The sequence below is a fragment of the Ovis canadensis genome, chromosome 14 (genome assembly GCF_042477335.2).
Source record: "Ovis canadensis isolate MfBH-ARS-UI-01 breed Bighorn chromosome 14, ARS-UI_OviCan_v2, whole genome shotgun sequence".
NCBI lineage: Eukaryota > Metazoa > Chordata > Mammalia > Artiodactyla > Bovidae > Ovis > Ovis canadensis.
The window spans coordinates 28,282,428-28,297,834 of record NC_091258.1 but is presented as its reverse complement, the minus strand read 5'-3'; the positions used below and the strand labels follow the sequence as shown (position 1 = coordinate 28,297,834).

The 15,407-nt window shown below is 43.4% G+C and overlaps 1 protein-coding gene across 3 annotated transcripts in view; it reads left to right on the top strand.

Annotated features, from left to right (window-relative positions):
• Positions 1–2,149: 2,149 nt before the first annotated feature.
• Positions 2,150–15,407, top strand: part of MYLK3 (myosin light chain kinase 3) — a 63,934-nt gene continuing 50,676 nt past the window's right edge. The window contains exon 1 of one of the 3 annotated variants that reach the window (XM_069549777.1): positions 2,150–2,366. Coding sequence is in view for 2 of the 3 variants with exons in the window: in XM_069549775.1 (XP_069405876.1) it covers positions 13,532–13,849 (318 nt within the window). In the remaining variant the exon portion in view is untranslated. Of the gene's footprint in view, positions 2,367–8,061; positions 8,254–13,456; positions 13,850–15,407 lie in introns of those variants that run through there. The other 2 variants (XM_069549776.1, XM_069549775.1) reach the window with 2 other exon arrangements.

Sequence of the window (15,407 nt, the reverse complement as noted above, 5' to 3'; positions counted from 1 at the left end):
GCGTCCTCCTGTGGATGGTTGTGATTTTGGTGCAGTCACAGGAGGAGATGAGCACACAGTCTTCTATTCTACCATCTTGAACTGGAATTTACAAAATTTACCCTTTTAAGTGTATCATTCAGTGACATAAAATACATTCACAATGATGTAGAAAAATCACCACTATTTCTGAACTTTTTCATCACCCCAAAGAAATTCTGTACCCATCAAAATAACTCCCCATTCTCTCCTCCACCCACCTCCTGGTAATCTTTATTCTGCTTTCTCTCTTAATGATTTTGCCTCATCTGGTACCTCATGTAAGTGGAATCATATTAATATATTCGTCCTTTGTGTGCTCAGCTGCTCGGTCATGTCCAGTTCTACAGCCTCATGAACTATAGCCTGTCAAGCTCCTCTGTCCACAGAAGCTTCCAGGCAAGGATACTGGAGTGGTTCTTATATCCTTCTTCAGGGGATCTTCCCGACCCAGGAATCTAACCCACATCTCTTGTGTCTCCTGCATTGGCAGGTGGGTCATTTACCACTGTGCTGCATGGGAAGCCCCTCATTTGGCCTTTAGTATCTAGCTTGCTTCACTTAGAATAATATTTAATTCATCCATACTGTAGGGTGTATTAGAATTTTATTCCTTCTTAAAAGGCTGAATGATATTCCCTTGTATGTATATAACACATTTTGTTTATTCATTTGTTGATAGACACTTTATTTCTACCTTTTGGCTATGAACTGAGTATATATGTTCATATATTTATGTATTCTGTGAACATGAGTATATAAATATCTACTTTCAGTTCTTTTGGGTGTGTTTCTAGGACTGGAATTGCTGAATCACATGGTAATTTTATGTTTAATTTTGAGAAATCATCAAACTGTTTTACATCGTGGCTGCACCATTTTACATGCCTACCAACAATGCACAAAGGTGCCAGTTTCTCCACATCCTCACCAATACTTATTTTTCTTCTTTTCCTTCTCTCTTCCTTCCATTTAAAAAAATAGAACCCGTTCTATTGGGGGCAAAGTTGTATCTCATTGTGGTTTTGATTTTCATTTCCCTAATGACTAGTGATACTGAACATTTTTTCATGTGCTTACTGTCTGTTGTATATTTATTCAAATCCTTTGTGCATCTGTTTATTTTGTTTATTTTTAAAATTTTATTATTTATTTACTTGGCTGCACTAGATCTTAATTACAGCACAGGGTTTTTTTTTTGTTCCAGCTTGTGGGATCTTTATTTGTGGCATATGGGATCTAGTTCCCAGAGCAGGGTTCGAATCTGGACCCCTTGCATTGGGAGCAGTCTTAGCTACTGGACCACAAGGGAAGTCCTCCTTTGCCCATGTTTGAATTGGTTTGTTGGTTTAGGGGCAGAGCTATATGCCCAAATCTATCTGTTCTTTGAAGATCTTCTGGGAGTTCTGATGTTCATTTGGCATTTTATGTCTAACATATCTAGAAAATGCTCCACAGGAAATTTGTTCATGTTTCTCTGACAGTGGTGTCACATATGGGGCAGATCTTCCTTTGTAATGGATGAAGCAGACAATGATTCCAAGTTGCTTCCCATGTACCTGGGCTCTTTTCAGTGTTCTCCTCTTGTTTCTGTATGGCATACTTCCAGAAAAGAATTATTGACCAGACTGATCTGAACTGATCTGTGTGTGTTGCTCCCAAGGCTTCAGTGTTAAACTTCACTTTTCTTTGAGTTTGAAATTTTTATTTCAGTGAACAAAAGCATCTTCACTCTTTGACTTGCAAATGAGAAATTCATTTCTGATTGAAAATGAATTTCATTTTCTAACTGAAATTCATTTTCTAATTTGAAATTCATTCAAATTCAGTTTCACATGTCAGTGTTGAGAGAATCTGCTTCTGCTCCAGCAATGGCAGCTCTGACACAAGTTTGCCACATGCTCGTTTAACTTAAAAGCTATAATACCCAAGAGCTAAATAAATTTGGTGCTAGAGATATTGATAAATGCAGCTAACTCCTGACCTTTATCAGGAAGCTCAAGGTTAAAACTTTTATGTGTTGTTTTGAGGCTGTAGAACTGTAAAGCACATTTAAAAGTGTCAAACATGTTTGTAACAAAAGAATCAATTGAACACATCTGAGTACATTTCTTTATGTCTTTTATGGCAGTGCTAACATGTGGATTCAATTAAAAGGAACAATAGCAGAAACAATAGAGAAGAACTACCATATATGGAGTACTCACTACATCCCAGGCACCGTGCCAGATGTTTCCCATGTATGATTGTGTTTAAAGATTACAAATCAGGAGAACGAAGCTCTAAGATTCAAGAAAAGTGCTCAGGTCACATACTTGATAAATGGCAGAGATTGGATATAAAATCAGGTGAGTGTGACTCTGTAACAGAAATACAACAGCTGGATGGAGGAAAAACAAAGAAATACATTTCGAATAGTTTAATGTTATTGTGACTGGCTGAAGACAAAAGGGATGTCATCTAGAAAATAGGAGATTTAAGTAGGTAGACTTTTTCTTTAAACTGTGTTGGAAATGTTTCATAAAAATGTGGAAAGCCAAGTGCTCATCTTAAACTTCTTGACTGATGCTAGTATCTTCTCTAAGTGCGTTGCAGTTTTTCTTTTCATTTTCAAATTTTGGATTAAAATACTTTGTTTATGTTTTGATTGGCTTTTGTATTGTCTATTATTCTCTCCTCATTGGACTTACTACTTCTTTCTAACAAAATGCTACTTCAAATGTCTCCTTTCCTGATTCTTACCATGCCCCCATCTTTCAACTCAAAGCCTTTCCCTAAACCTGTCTTTAATGGATTCAGTTTCCTCATTTGAAAGTCTCCAGTTAATATATGTTTGTCTGTATTATAGTTTTTGGTTCTTGACATCCATACTTTAGAGATTTTTGTCTTATAGTTCCTCATTTGTGACCTTTTTGTTTTCCTTTTGTTTGTTTTTGGCTTTTTTCTGCCATGCCTTTTAAAATTTGTGGCCCTTTTCTTTTAGGTCAAAGCCTAAAGAAAGAAGTTTCTAGAATCTCTCTTACTAGACCAATTTTCTAGAATGAAAAAACTAGTTTTTTCAAATTGATCATAAATCTACTCTTGGATCAATCAGTCATGACCAGTTGGGTAGGGACCAGAATACCACCGTACAAACATGGCTGCTGGGAGTCTACTGATACAGACTCTGTTAGGGGCATTCCTAGAAAAGACAAAATGTTTACTAGCCAGGTACTCATCCAAGAGGTGCCTTCTATACTCTGTAGACCAGGGCACAGGAAAACTTTATGATGTCCTTGTAAACAAGATGGAGAAACATAAACTGAATCCTGGGGAATTGGGTGCAATTGTAAGTATTTGAACAACCAAATGCAAAGAAGGTGCACTGATGTTACCCTGCAGGCAGGTCATTAGTGATGAGCTGGAAGGCTCTGCTCAGCCTGCCCTGATTTTGGCATTACTCTCAGGGATTCAGATGAGCTCTCACTGGAATGCGAGTGCCCACATGATCAGAGGCTATGGCCCTGGATTCCTTGGTGCTATCAGGCCACATTAAGAAAGTGATAGTCATTTGTCATTTTCTGACCACCCTTGACTCCCCTTCCTGAATATATTATCCTCCAGTCTTAAAGCGACTGCCATTAGAGCTCCCCTGGGAGTAAGTAATGCCAAGATAGGGAAATGGCTGAAGTTCACTAGTCTCCCACACCACTACTCCCAGCCTTTTCTCTGTTCTATTTTCCTGGGACACCATTTACTGAACATTGGGCTTTTGGATTTCATCTGTTCTTTCACATGTCTCTCTTTTCATCCTATGCTGTAGGAGATTTCCTCCCTTTTATATTATAATTTGTGAACATTTTATTTCTGTTATCACATTTTAAATCTCTAATTGCTTCTCTAATTATTCTTTTTAAAATCTTATGTTTTTGTAAAATCTTTCTTAACTCTCTTGAGTCAACTTTTATTCTATTCCCTGATAATTTTGTTTCCACCAGAATTTTTCACATTTATATATCTTGATCTTTCGCTCTCTAGCTGCTGGATCTGCCATTATCTTGGTGATCTTTGCTTACCTGCTCATATTTAAGAAAGAAGGTCCATGCAAGTGGGGTGACATCTCTCCACTGATAATTCTGAATGGGTGCTCTGGACATGAGGTGGGAGAGTTGAGTGGAAGTTCATTTTTAGGCTGAGCTCGCCTGATGGTCAGAATGAGAACTTTACTGTGAGACATAAAGTTGATGACCAAAATCCTCAGCTCTCCAGTGTGGAGAACTGTCTAATTTGTTTAGAGTCTGGGGCTTGTTTGCTTTTGCCTGAGGGTAAAGGCCAGTTGCCTGTACTTACTACATGTGAGGGAGGGGCTGGAGGGTGGAAGTGGGTGGTGGAGAAAAGCAGGCGGGTACAGGTGATCCACCTTCAGAGCTTGCCGGGTTCCCTGGGCTGACTGGCAGTCATTCTCTGCAACTCTCATAGCTTGTCCTGGGCTGGCTGTCTAAGGCACCTTTTACCTGTAAGCCTCTTCCATCAACTTTCCGGCTTCCAGATATATGCCAACTGTCTCATCCCCAAATGATACCTCCTTCCTCTGTTCTCCATTAGATATGAGTTTATTCCTTTGTGTACTTTTGTTCCTGTTGTATAAAGAGTCAAGGCAGAGAGAGCATGTCTGGTTCATTAATAAAAAACAACAATACACATTTACTGTTTGTTATGCTGCAAGTAATATTTCTAGCAAAAGAACTGTAATGTAATGGTTCATTAAACAAATAATTTTTTATAAGTTAAAAAAGTATACCTAAAAAAAATACTTCTTATAGAAATGCAATTACAGAAACATGTGGATTATAAAGAGAATTTGGCTTTTCCCTTTTTTTTTTCCCCCAACACAGTTCTGCTCTTTCCCCAGGAAGTAGCTGCTGTTAATTACTGGCTATGTAGCCTTGACTATTCCTAATGTATTTGTATACCTATATGTTTCTGGTTATCAGGCTATTTGTCCTTTTTATTTAGATAGGATCAAGTTTCATACATTGTTTTGTGAATTTTAACTCAGCCATATGTCTTGGCTAGCTTTTCATGGTAGTAGATGTACTGCCGCTGCTGCTGCTAAGTCGCTTCAGTCGTGTCCAACTCTGTGCGACCCCATAGACGGCAGCCCACCAGGCTCCCCTGTCCCTGGGATCCTCCAGGCAAGAACACTGGAGTGGGTTGCCATTTCCTTCTCCAATGCGTGAAAGGGAAAAGTGAAAGTGAAGTCGCTCAGTTATGTCCGACTCTTCAGGACCCCATGGATTGCCGCCTGCTAGGCTCCTCCGCCCATGGGATTTTCCAGGCAAGAGTACTTGGAGTGGGGTGCCATTGCCTTCTCTGAGTAGATGTACAGCTATCATTATTTCCTCCACTGGTTGCCATTTAAGGAGCCTGTAGTTTTGTTCTTTTTTTTCCAAAAAGGCAAAACCTGTTACTTTCCTATTTCTTTGACCCTTAGCATGCTTTCCACTCAAACTGAGAAATCCTTGTCATAACTATAAAGAATCCCAGTGAATTAAACTGAAAAAAAGTGACGATGAAATATAGTGAATTGAACAGATCATAATAAGTGATAATATTTAGAGGTACAGTACTAAAACTTCTTTATTAAAATTCATATTATCCTACCTCAGGTAGTGAATGGAACAAAATCAAATCACAGTTATTTTGCTCACAGTTAAGAAGGCAAATCAGCTTGAATGTTATCTCTCAAATGTACTAATAACAAATGTCCAGGCTTAAAACATTCTTATTTTTTTTCCTACTGTTCTTTTCCTACTATTCCCTGACTGTTTTTCTGGTTTGTTCACCATGTTTTAAGTTCTTGATTTATTCCTTATTCTTTTTGTTATAGGTCTTGAAACTGGAATCAGTTTAACCTCAAAAAAAAAAATCAGTGTTAATTTTCAGATGAATCCTCTTTATAACAGTGTATAAGCGTATCTATGCCAAAAATACACACTTTCCTTGACTCTGTGGCAGAATGATACCCCTATACACCCCCACTTCCTCCACTCCCCACTTTCACATTTCATCTGTAGAAATTTGTGCTCGCTGGCCTCCTCTTGTAAGGTTGGATCACAACTCCTGCTTACACTCTGCTTTTAACAAATTCATTGAGCACTAAGCTATGTTGCTGCTGCTGCTAAGTCGCTTCAGTCGTGTCTGACTCTGTGTGACCCCATAGATGGCACCCACTCCAGTACTCTTGCCTGGAAAATCCCATGGACGGAGAAGCCTGGTAGGCTGCAGTCCATGAGGTTGCAAAGAGTCGGACACGACTGAGCGACTTCACTTTCACTTTTCACTTTCATGCATTGGAGAAGGAAGCTATGTTAGGCACTGTTATATCCATTTCATTTTCATTATCTCATTTAATCCTCAAAATAGTCCCACACATTAGATTTAGAGAGGTTAAGTTACTTGTTTAAGTCAGACAGTAAGTGGTAGAGCTAAGCTTCACACCTGGGTCTGCCTAACACCAAAGCTTGAGCTCTGTCTGGCCTCTATGCTGCTCATTCACCACTCAGCCGGTGAACCCTCATGACTGCGTGAGAAGAGAAACCTCGCTGGGAGGGTAGACGATGGCCCCCCAAAAGATATTCACATCCTCATCTCTGGAACCTGTGAATGTTCCTTTTTATGGTGAACAAGGACTTTGCAAATGTGATTAAGAACCTCAAGATGGGAAGATTATCTTGGATTATCCAGGTGAGACCTAAATACAGTCACATATATCATCGTGCAAGGGCGGCAGGGGGTCTGACACATGCGCAGAAGGACTGGGAAGGCAGTGTGATCGTGGGAGCCGAGTGCAGTGAGCGACCAGAAGCCAAGAAATGCCAGCTGCTACCAGAAGCTAGGAAGGGGAGGAATGATTTTCTCCTGGAGCCTCTGGAGAAGGCATAGCCCTGCTGACACCTTGGTTTGGCCCAGTGATATTAGTTTCAGACTTCTGGCCTCCAGAACTGCGAGAGAATAAGTTTCTGTTGTTTTAAGCCATTAAGTTCGTGGTAACTTTTTATGGCAATCACAGGTGACTTTGTGACCTCTCTGGGCCACTTTCCTTATGTAAATGAGAATATTAATGGTAATACTTAGAATTTAAAAAATGTACAGTGCTATCTTTTAGCTTGCACAAGGTGAATGCTTGATAGAACTATTACCACTTTTAGGATCTGATAGGAAGACATTTGTGGTGCTTTGGGAGTACACAAGAAAGAGGGGCTGTTAACCCAGCCTCTGGTTCATAAACACACCTGACCATCCAGTAAGGTTAATGAAGAAGTTAAAATTGATTTAATTGATTTTTAAGCCAAATGACAGAGTTCACACACACAAAAAAATCTCCACCCCTAATTTCTAAGAGTGACTGCAATCATCAGAGAAACTCTTTTCAGGTGATAACTCTTATTACCTGGTGGATGCCCCAGTGACTTTCTTATTTTTCTAGAGGTGATTCTGAATGGTCATTCCAGGACACGTTAATTAATGGACCATAAAAATAAACACTGCAACTGGAGACTGGAAGTGTAAATTCGCTTGCCTATCAGGAATGTAATCTGTGACCACGACACTTTGTCCATAGAAATGAACAGAGGGAGGGCTGGACTGGACTGGGGACCTGGTTCCCAGGCATGTAAGGATTACTTCTCTCTGAGGGCTGGACAGGAGCCAGGCCAGAGAGTTTGCCTTTGAGCTGTTCCCATGTGTTCATCCAGCTCCCAGAGAGACGTCATTGCCTTCATTATGGGTTGCTCTGGGCCAGTGATGGAGGAGTTAGCAGGGTGGCCTGGAGTGGCTTTCTGCAGGCTGGTGCCAGCTGACACATGCCACTTAGGTTTCCAAGGAGCCAAGCTGTCCCCACTCACGCATGGCTGATGCACTTGTGGCTAAATGCGGTGCCGCCAGGGCCCCAGGCCAGATTCAGGGCAGGAAATAGAATGCCACCTCCATCACCAGGGAAACAATGGTCTGCGTGCATGATTTAAACAGGGGCCAACAAGAAAGCTCAAAGGCACGGTCAGCAGAGGAAGGGAGACCATAGAGTGGCTTGCATGGATTTTGTCTTGGGCTATGACTGTTGACAAGCCACTTAAATGCCCACATGTTTAGGTTTATCTGCATGTAAGATGGAGGGAACAATACGCATCTCACAGGGGACTTATGAAAACAACATTTCTGATAGACCACTCGGGATCCATGGAAGGAAGGTGGTATGTAAGTGCAGATGGTAAACTTATTGTGTGTGTGTGTTTTCAGCAGGTGCCTTAAGGGCATGTAGACCCTCCAGAAAACACATTTAGAGTCTGACCAAAAGCAAACAATAGTAAAAACTAACCATCTTAAGTGCATGGATTTGTCTTTGGTTTTGTGCAGCTATCGGGGAATTACATGTGTAGTTCAGACTTCAAAACTATTTTATTTTCAAACATTGCTGTGATTAGTCCTACTTAAGGCTCAGATCATTTGAGAATGCTGTAGTTGATTGTTTGCAGATGTTTGCCAACTTTGCTCTAAAAAAATTCCCAAATTAATTCTACTGTATAGTTTAATGAGTTGCATGTGTAGTCTGGAATGTTTGTTTCCAAGTCAGAAGGGGGCAAAAATCTATTTAAAAACCAAAGTGCAAAGAGGAATCCTTTCTCTATCCTGGGGGTTTACTGTTTCTGAGGAGTCCTGAGTCTGTTACATATACATTTGTTGTGTTCATTTAAGGCTAAGCAATCAAAGTCTGACCTCCCTATAAGGTTATTAAATGTTGTTTTCTGTCAGCTGGGTTCCTGGGGGAGTCTGTTCTTGGTCAATTAATCTCTCTCGTGCATATTGTTGTCTAGAATAATTCCTGTGGGTCCAGATGAATCATGACTATTACAGAAAAAAATAACACAAATAATACACTTTAAAGTTAGAATAATCATATAAATATAGAAAAGAAAGACCATCTGCAATTCTCTGATGCAGAATTAGCCATATTGGCATATATGTATATTTTAAACAAAAATGGGATTCTAATGTCTGTACTTGGCTGTTTTGCAACCTGCTTTTGTGGTGAAACCTTCACCTATTGGATCTGGGAGGAACACCATAGATCCTCAGAGTGTCTGGCCCTGTACGGTGAGGAGGGGTCCTGCTTTGGTTGCAGGCATGGCGGTGGGTGGGGGGGTGGGTGGGAGTGGAATGAGGGCCTCAGAGCATCAGTCAGCATTTATGAAAGGAGTTTCAAAGACTTGTTCTCTCAGATGTCACTCCACTTCCTTAGCGCTAATGTGTGTTGGCAACAGCATACATCCCAGAACTGGTAAACACTTGCTGCTTTTAGTTTCTGTGTGGATGACAATTCTGTGCCCTCCCGATCCATTTACATTCCACCAGATCCACTGGTTCCACCTTCCTCCCTTTTTTCCATACTAACAGAACTTGGTAAGGCATACAGCACAATACACAAATCTTAGAGCCTTTTGGACCTGTATGCACATATACATGAACCAGGGTAACCACCACCCAGGGTATAAAACATCTCCAACATCCCAGAAGTGGCTCTGTGTCCCCTCTGAGTCAGCCCCTCCTACCTCTAGGTAATCACTCTGTTCAGTCGTAGACACTGATTGTACCATGTTATTTCCCACCTAAAAACATTCCACAGGATTATTGCCCCTTTATCTTGCTCCTTTGGGTCTAAATGTCTCTGCTTGACTTTCAGGTTCACTTTCTTAGAGAGTCCTGCCTGCTGGATCATTTGGGCCTCCATTGACACCTCCTGGCCCAAGACTAGTATCTGCACTGTCACTCTATCTGGAGCTCTGTTCACTCCATGCCCTCACCTTTCCCTGGCCTGCCTGAATCTCACCCATCCTTCAAGGCTCGGCTCAAGTCCTGTTTCCACCAGGAAGTCCTTTCACTTTGCTAAAATTTGTTTCCAATTTCTTTACCTCCCACTTACACTCTGAATTCGTTGACATCAAGTAAGCAAGTTTCTGCAGAGACTTGGGCCCATGGAAGGCAGGCCACTCTGCCGTTCCTACTTACTATTCCCAGTGACCCTCCATAGGCAGCAGCACACAGTTTTCCAAACCCTCCTTCCTTCTCTCACCCATTCGCTTGCATCATGGGGCTGCCTCAGGTCTGCTGATCCCCAACCCCAAACCCTGCTCCCGGTCTGAAGCCCCCTCTTTCCTTCCGCTTCTTGGTGCTTTGCTACCCAGCTCACCAAATTCTCTCCTTCAGACCTCAGATTCCACCCGCTCTCTAGATTTGACAGGAAAAGTCCTGAGACCAAGCTCTCCTCAGAGGGTAGGGATAGACTGAGGACTGAGAATTGGAGCAGATGACGGTGGGCTTCTTTTTTATCAGATACGGGAGGCCGGGAAACACTGGTACATCACACGATTTTGCCCTGTCCCACCCACATCCTTCACACCCAGCAGTTAGTGGCTGTCCCATCTTCTCTGTTGTTCCAGTGTGTTATCCTTGCTCCCACCCAACTTTCTGAGTTTCCCATGGCACAAGCAGAGATCTCGGCTCACAGGTATCAGCACAATAAAGGATTTAAATAAGATATTGCTGTTAAAATGCTAAGCAGCACAATGTCTGCGATGGTCAGGCTCGGAGCTAAAATAAAAAGCCTGCAACTCTTTCTCTGATTCCTGTCAAGCCAGGTGTGATAGGGGTAGGGGTGTGTGTGTGTATATGGCCAGAAACCCTACCTACTATAGGGAACACAGGCCCTGGGGCCATGGCCAGCTCCGCACTGACTCTCCCTGGGACCCTCAGTCTCTTCTTGAGGAAAATAAGAATCATAATCCATGCAACTTAGATGAGTGTAAGTGTGAGCACATGTCAAAGCACTTTGCAGCTGGGGACGCCTTACCAGTATGAGCCGATTGGCAGTACAATATGTTGGCATGAAACTTATTGACCCAGTTCCAACTTGCAAATAAAATTGTGTTTCTAAATTGGCAGTTGGAAAATGCAGCCCCCTAGAGAAAATCGGGTTCTAGACAAGATGTTTCAACTAAGCAGATGTTTCTGTAAGCAGACTCGGGAGTTTGGCTGCCTGCATTGATGTACTGGGTCTTACACACACAATAAAAGTCTGTCTAGTCAAAGATATGGTTTTTCTAATAGTCGTGTATGGATGTGACAGTTGAACTATAAAGAAAGCTGAGCACCAAAGAATTGATGCTTTTGAAGTGTGGTGTTGGAGAAGACTCTTGAGAGTCCCTTGGACTGCAAGGAGATCCAACCAGTCCATCCTAAAGGAAATCAGTCTTGAATATTCATTGGAAGGACTGATGCTGAAGCTGAAATGCCAATAGTTGGCCACGTGATGCGAAGAACTGACTTACTGGAAAAGACCCTGATTTTGAGAAAGATTGAAGGCAGGAGGAGAAGGGACAACAGAGGATGAGATGGTTGGATGGCATCACCGACTCGATGGACATGAGTTTGAGTAAGCTCCAGGAGTTGGTGATGGACTTGGAAGTCTGGCATGCTACAGTCCATAGCGTCCCAAAGAGTGGGACACGACTGAGCAACTGAACTGAACTGAACACAGACTTTGGAAAGTGACTTTGCATCCCAAGCCTCAGTTTACTCACCTGTGAAATGGGGATATAGTTTTTCTCTTAGAATTGTTGTGGGGGCAAAAGTAATTTATGTGACAGTATAGCACAGTGCCTGACACATAGAAATGCTTGATAAATAATAGTCCTTTTATTATTTCCTAAGAAGTGTTGCTCTGGACATGTTGAATGAATGAATAGCTGGTAGTGTGGATTTGATTTATGAGGGTGTTTTTTTTTTTCTTCTCTGATAGTTTCAGGCTTATTCCATTTGACCATGCTTGGCTGGGAACAATTTTGACTAGGCATGTGAGAAAGGAATTGAGAAAATGAAAAGCTTCAACCAGGGGTAGAAATGCTGACTGTAGAAGACAGTGAGATTCTGGGAGCAAACCCACCAGCCACCTGAGAGCTAGCAAGGAGGGTCCCTGAGGCCCAGGCCTGTCGTTAAGCTGCTGTTTCCCTCTCTGCTTCTTCAGAGCGCCCAACTTGCCTCTGGTTTTATGCCTAAGTGTAATTCCTGGATTCATCCTGGCAGGACTTTTGGTATCTTTCTGGGTAGCCAGATGAGATAAGCAGTAAACGATTTTCTACAAAATAATAAGTAACTATTATAATATCTAGGGGCCCCTACCCTGTGCCCACTCCCCCCACCCCCCACCCCATCTCCTCAGCCAACTGTCAGGGATGAGCCTGTGGGCAGAGGCCAATTTCATGATACACACACCCTGCTCAAATCCAGAAAGCAGGGTGGAGATTTCCATGGTCACTCTGAGGGTAGTCATTTGGTCCGGTCTTTGACTTACTCAGTGGCCTTTGAAGAGTCCCTTCTCCTCTCCAGATCTCAGACTCTCCATCTACAAAATGACAGGATTGACCCTTACAGTCTCTGAAGTTCCTCCTGTCTCTGAAAGTGGCAGAGTGGTGTGAGTCATCAACCTGGGTTGGAATTCTGGCTCCACTGTTTTCTGACTGTGTGGCCTTGGGTGAGCCCCTTAAGTTCTTTAGATTGATCCCCCTCTGTAAAATGGGGTGATAAATAGTAATCTACCCTATAGGGTTATGCATGCCTTCTCAGTCCCTCAGTCACGTCTGACTCTGCCACCCTGCGGACTGTAGCCCACCAGGTTCCTCTGTCCATGGGATTTTCCAGACAAGAATAATGGAGTGGGTTTCCTCCTCCAGGAGCTCTTCCAGATCAGGGATTAGACCCAAGTCTCCAGAGTCTCCTGCATAGGCAGGTGGATTCTTTACCACTGAACCATCTGGGAAACCCACACTATAGGTTTGTAGCAAAGTCTAAATTAAGACATTTGCAGTTAAAGTACTTAGTACAGAATCTGCCCATGGTCAGGTTCAAGAAAGCAAACTAAATATCAAAACTCTGCACCCCATACTCTGATTGCTGTCAGTCAGGCCAGGTGAACTGGGCCCTGGAGTGATATGTGTGCATATATGTATGTCTGTCTGTGGATGCATGCCAGGGCATGTGGAGGGTTTGGCCTCCCCCAGAGCACTCTGGGAAGATCTGTCCAAGGAGCCTCCCTGAGGGTAACAGCTGAGTTGGAGCAGGCATCTCATTCAGCAGAAGCCCCCACTCATGGCCTTCTCTTCACTGCAGCATGTCCCAGTCTTTGAGGCTCCAGATACCTTCATTGCTTCTTGAGTAGTTTTACTTGAAGAGGCAATAACTGATCCCTCCCAGCCTGGATGCAAGCAGCCCCCAAGAAGAAAGCAACCTGCTCTATCGCTGTCCAGGGCTTGCTCTGTCCTGAAGGGCTGCCCGAAGGCAAGGAGTCTTAGCTCTTCTCTGGCCCCTGCACCCAGGTTCTGGATTTTGAACTCAGGTCAGCTCTGTCTGCGGACTCAATCCCTTCTTTTTTCTGTTGTTGGACCACACGGTGTTTGTTCCACACTGGACACTCAGCTAAGTGATGCAGGAAGTAGGCCCCCGGGGAAGGCAGATACCGCCCAGCGAAGCAGATAACCAAGTGAAGCCTCTGGGGCCCAGGGCAGGCTCAGAGATAAGCGGAAATGCCAGGCTTATCGCTGCAGCCCGAGTTCTAGAGAAGCCATCCTGGCCAGCCCACCTCGTTCCCTGGGCTCCAGGCAGTCAGGCATCTCCAAGCAGAGTAAACACTGGGCTGGCACGGCCGCAGCAGCAGGACAGGACTCTGTGCCTCACTCCAGCACTTCGCAGTCCCAGCGCCAGAGGCCAGCAGCGGGCGTCGAATTACACCCAGATATTTGCGGTAAGCAGGCCGGTCTGCTTTGAAGTAGGAACCCAAGTAACAATTATTAGGTTCACAGGACAAAGGGAGCCTCTCTGACAATTGTCGCCCAGATCTGAGTCCTCTTGGACCAAGAAACTCCGTCAGCAGAAACTTTTGGTTGATGAGTACAGCCTGGGGGTGGTCAGCGCAGGCCTTTCCTGATGCAGTGGGCAGATAAGGCCAAGGGGCAGCTAACCCTGAAGTTGTCCACGTTGAACCCCGTGAGACTTTCTGAGGTTCTGTTTCATCTCTGGTTTCCTTTCGGGAGTAAGTGCAGCTTCGTGGAGGACATGTTTGCACTTTCTGGTTGCACATCACGAGCCGTGCATGCGGGGTGGTGGCCTGGGGGAGGTCAGGTGGCTGGGGGAGCTGATTTAGGTTTGGGAAGACACACCCTTGTCCCCTGCCCCTACCCCACAATGAGGTGACTGAGTAGACTGCTGTGCTCGTGGGCTGTCCATCTGGGGTGGGATGGGCGTGGTGAGGGGTGGTGAGTCCCAGTCTCTACTGTTTTCATGTACTTACTGTGTGCCAAGTGCTGTGCTGAGTGTTTTGCTTATCTGAATATTCAAATAGCTCTGAGGCTATTGCACTATTATGAGCCCCTTTTACAAATGAGGAACACTGTGTTCACAGAGGTTAAGTTCCAGCTGGCCCTTACGGGCACTTAGGTGTACTTGCCTACCCAACTAGGTAAGCACACCTTTCCTCAAGATATGTGGCCTCCATCTCTCAGAAATTTGTCATATTTGATTTTGTTAGGACCAGACCCTTCACTGCCTTGTGCCGCCACACTTGTTATGAGTCCACAAACACGCAAATTCTACCGCACATTGGGCTCCCCCAGATGTTGCACCTGTGAGCTCCGCAAAACCTGCTTCCCATCCTGCTTCCCAGCAGCAAACACAATGACGTCTTTGAGCAGTTCTTTCTGGTGTTTGCCTCCAATTCTCTCCTCATCAATTTTGTTCATTATTTATGGATTTCCTTTTAAGAGAAATAAAGATTTAGCTCTCTCCATTTTCCCTTTACAACTCTTATAATATTATATATCACTGCTTTAACTTAATACAATATTTACTTTATTATGGCATAATATAATATATATATAATGTAACATTAAAATGTGTGTGCTTTGCTTAGCCACTGTCTGACTCTTTGTGATCCCATGGACTGTAGCCCGCCAGGCTCCTCTGTCCATGGGGATTCTCCAGGCAAGAATACTGCAGTGGGTTGTCATGCTCTCTCCAGGGGATCTTCCCAAGCCAGGAGCTGAACCCAGGTCTCCCACATTGCAGGCAGATTCTTTACTATCTGAGCCACTAGAGAAACCCAAAAATACTGGAGAGAATTGCCATTCTCTTTTATAGGGGATCTTCCCGGCTCAGGAATCCAACAGGGGTCTCCTGCATTGCAGGAAGATTCTTTACCAGCTGAGCTACCAGGGAAGTCCAAAAGTCTGATGCTTTACCAACTGAGCTATCCAGGCTCCTATATAAATATTATTCATTGAAAATTCAATCAGGTACTTAAAAAA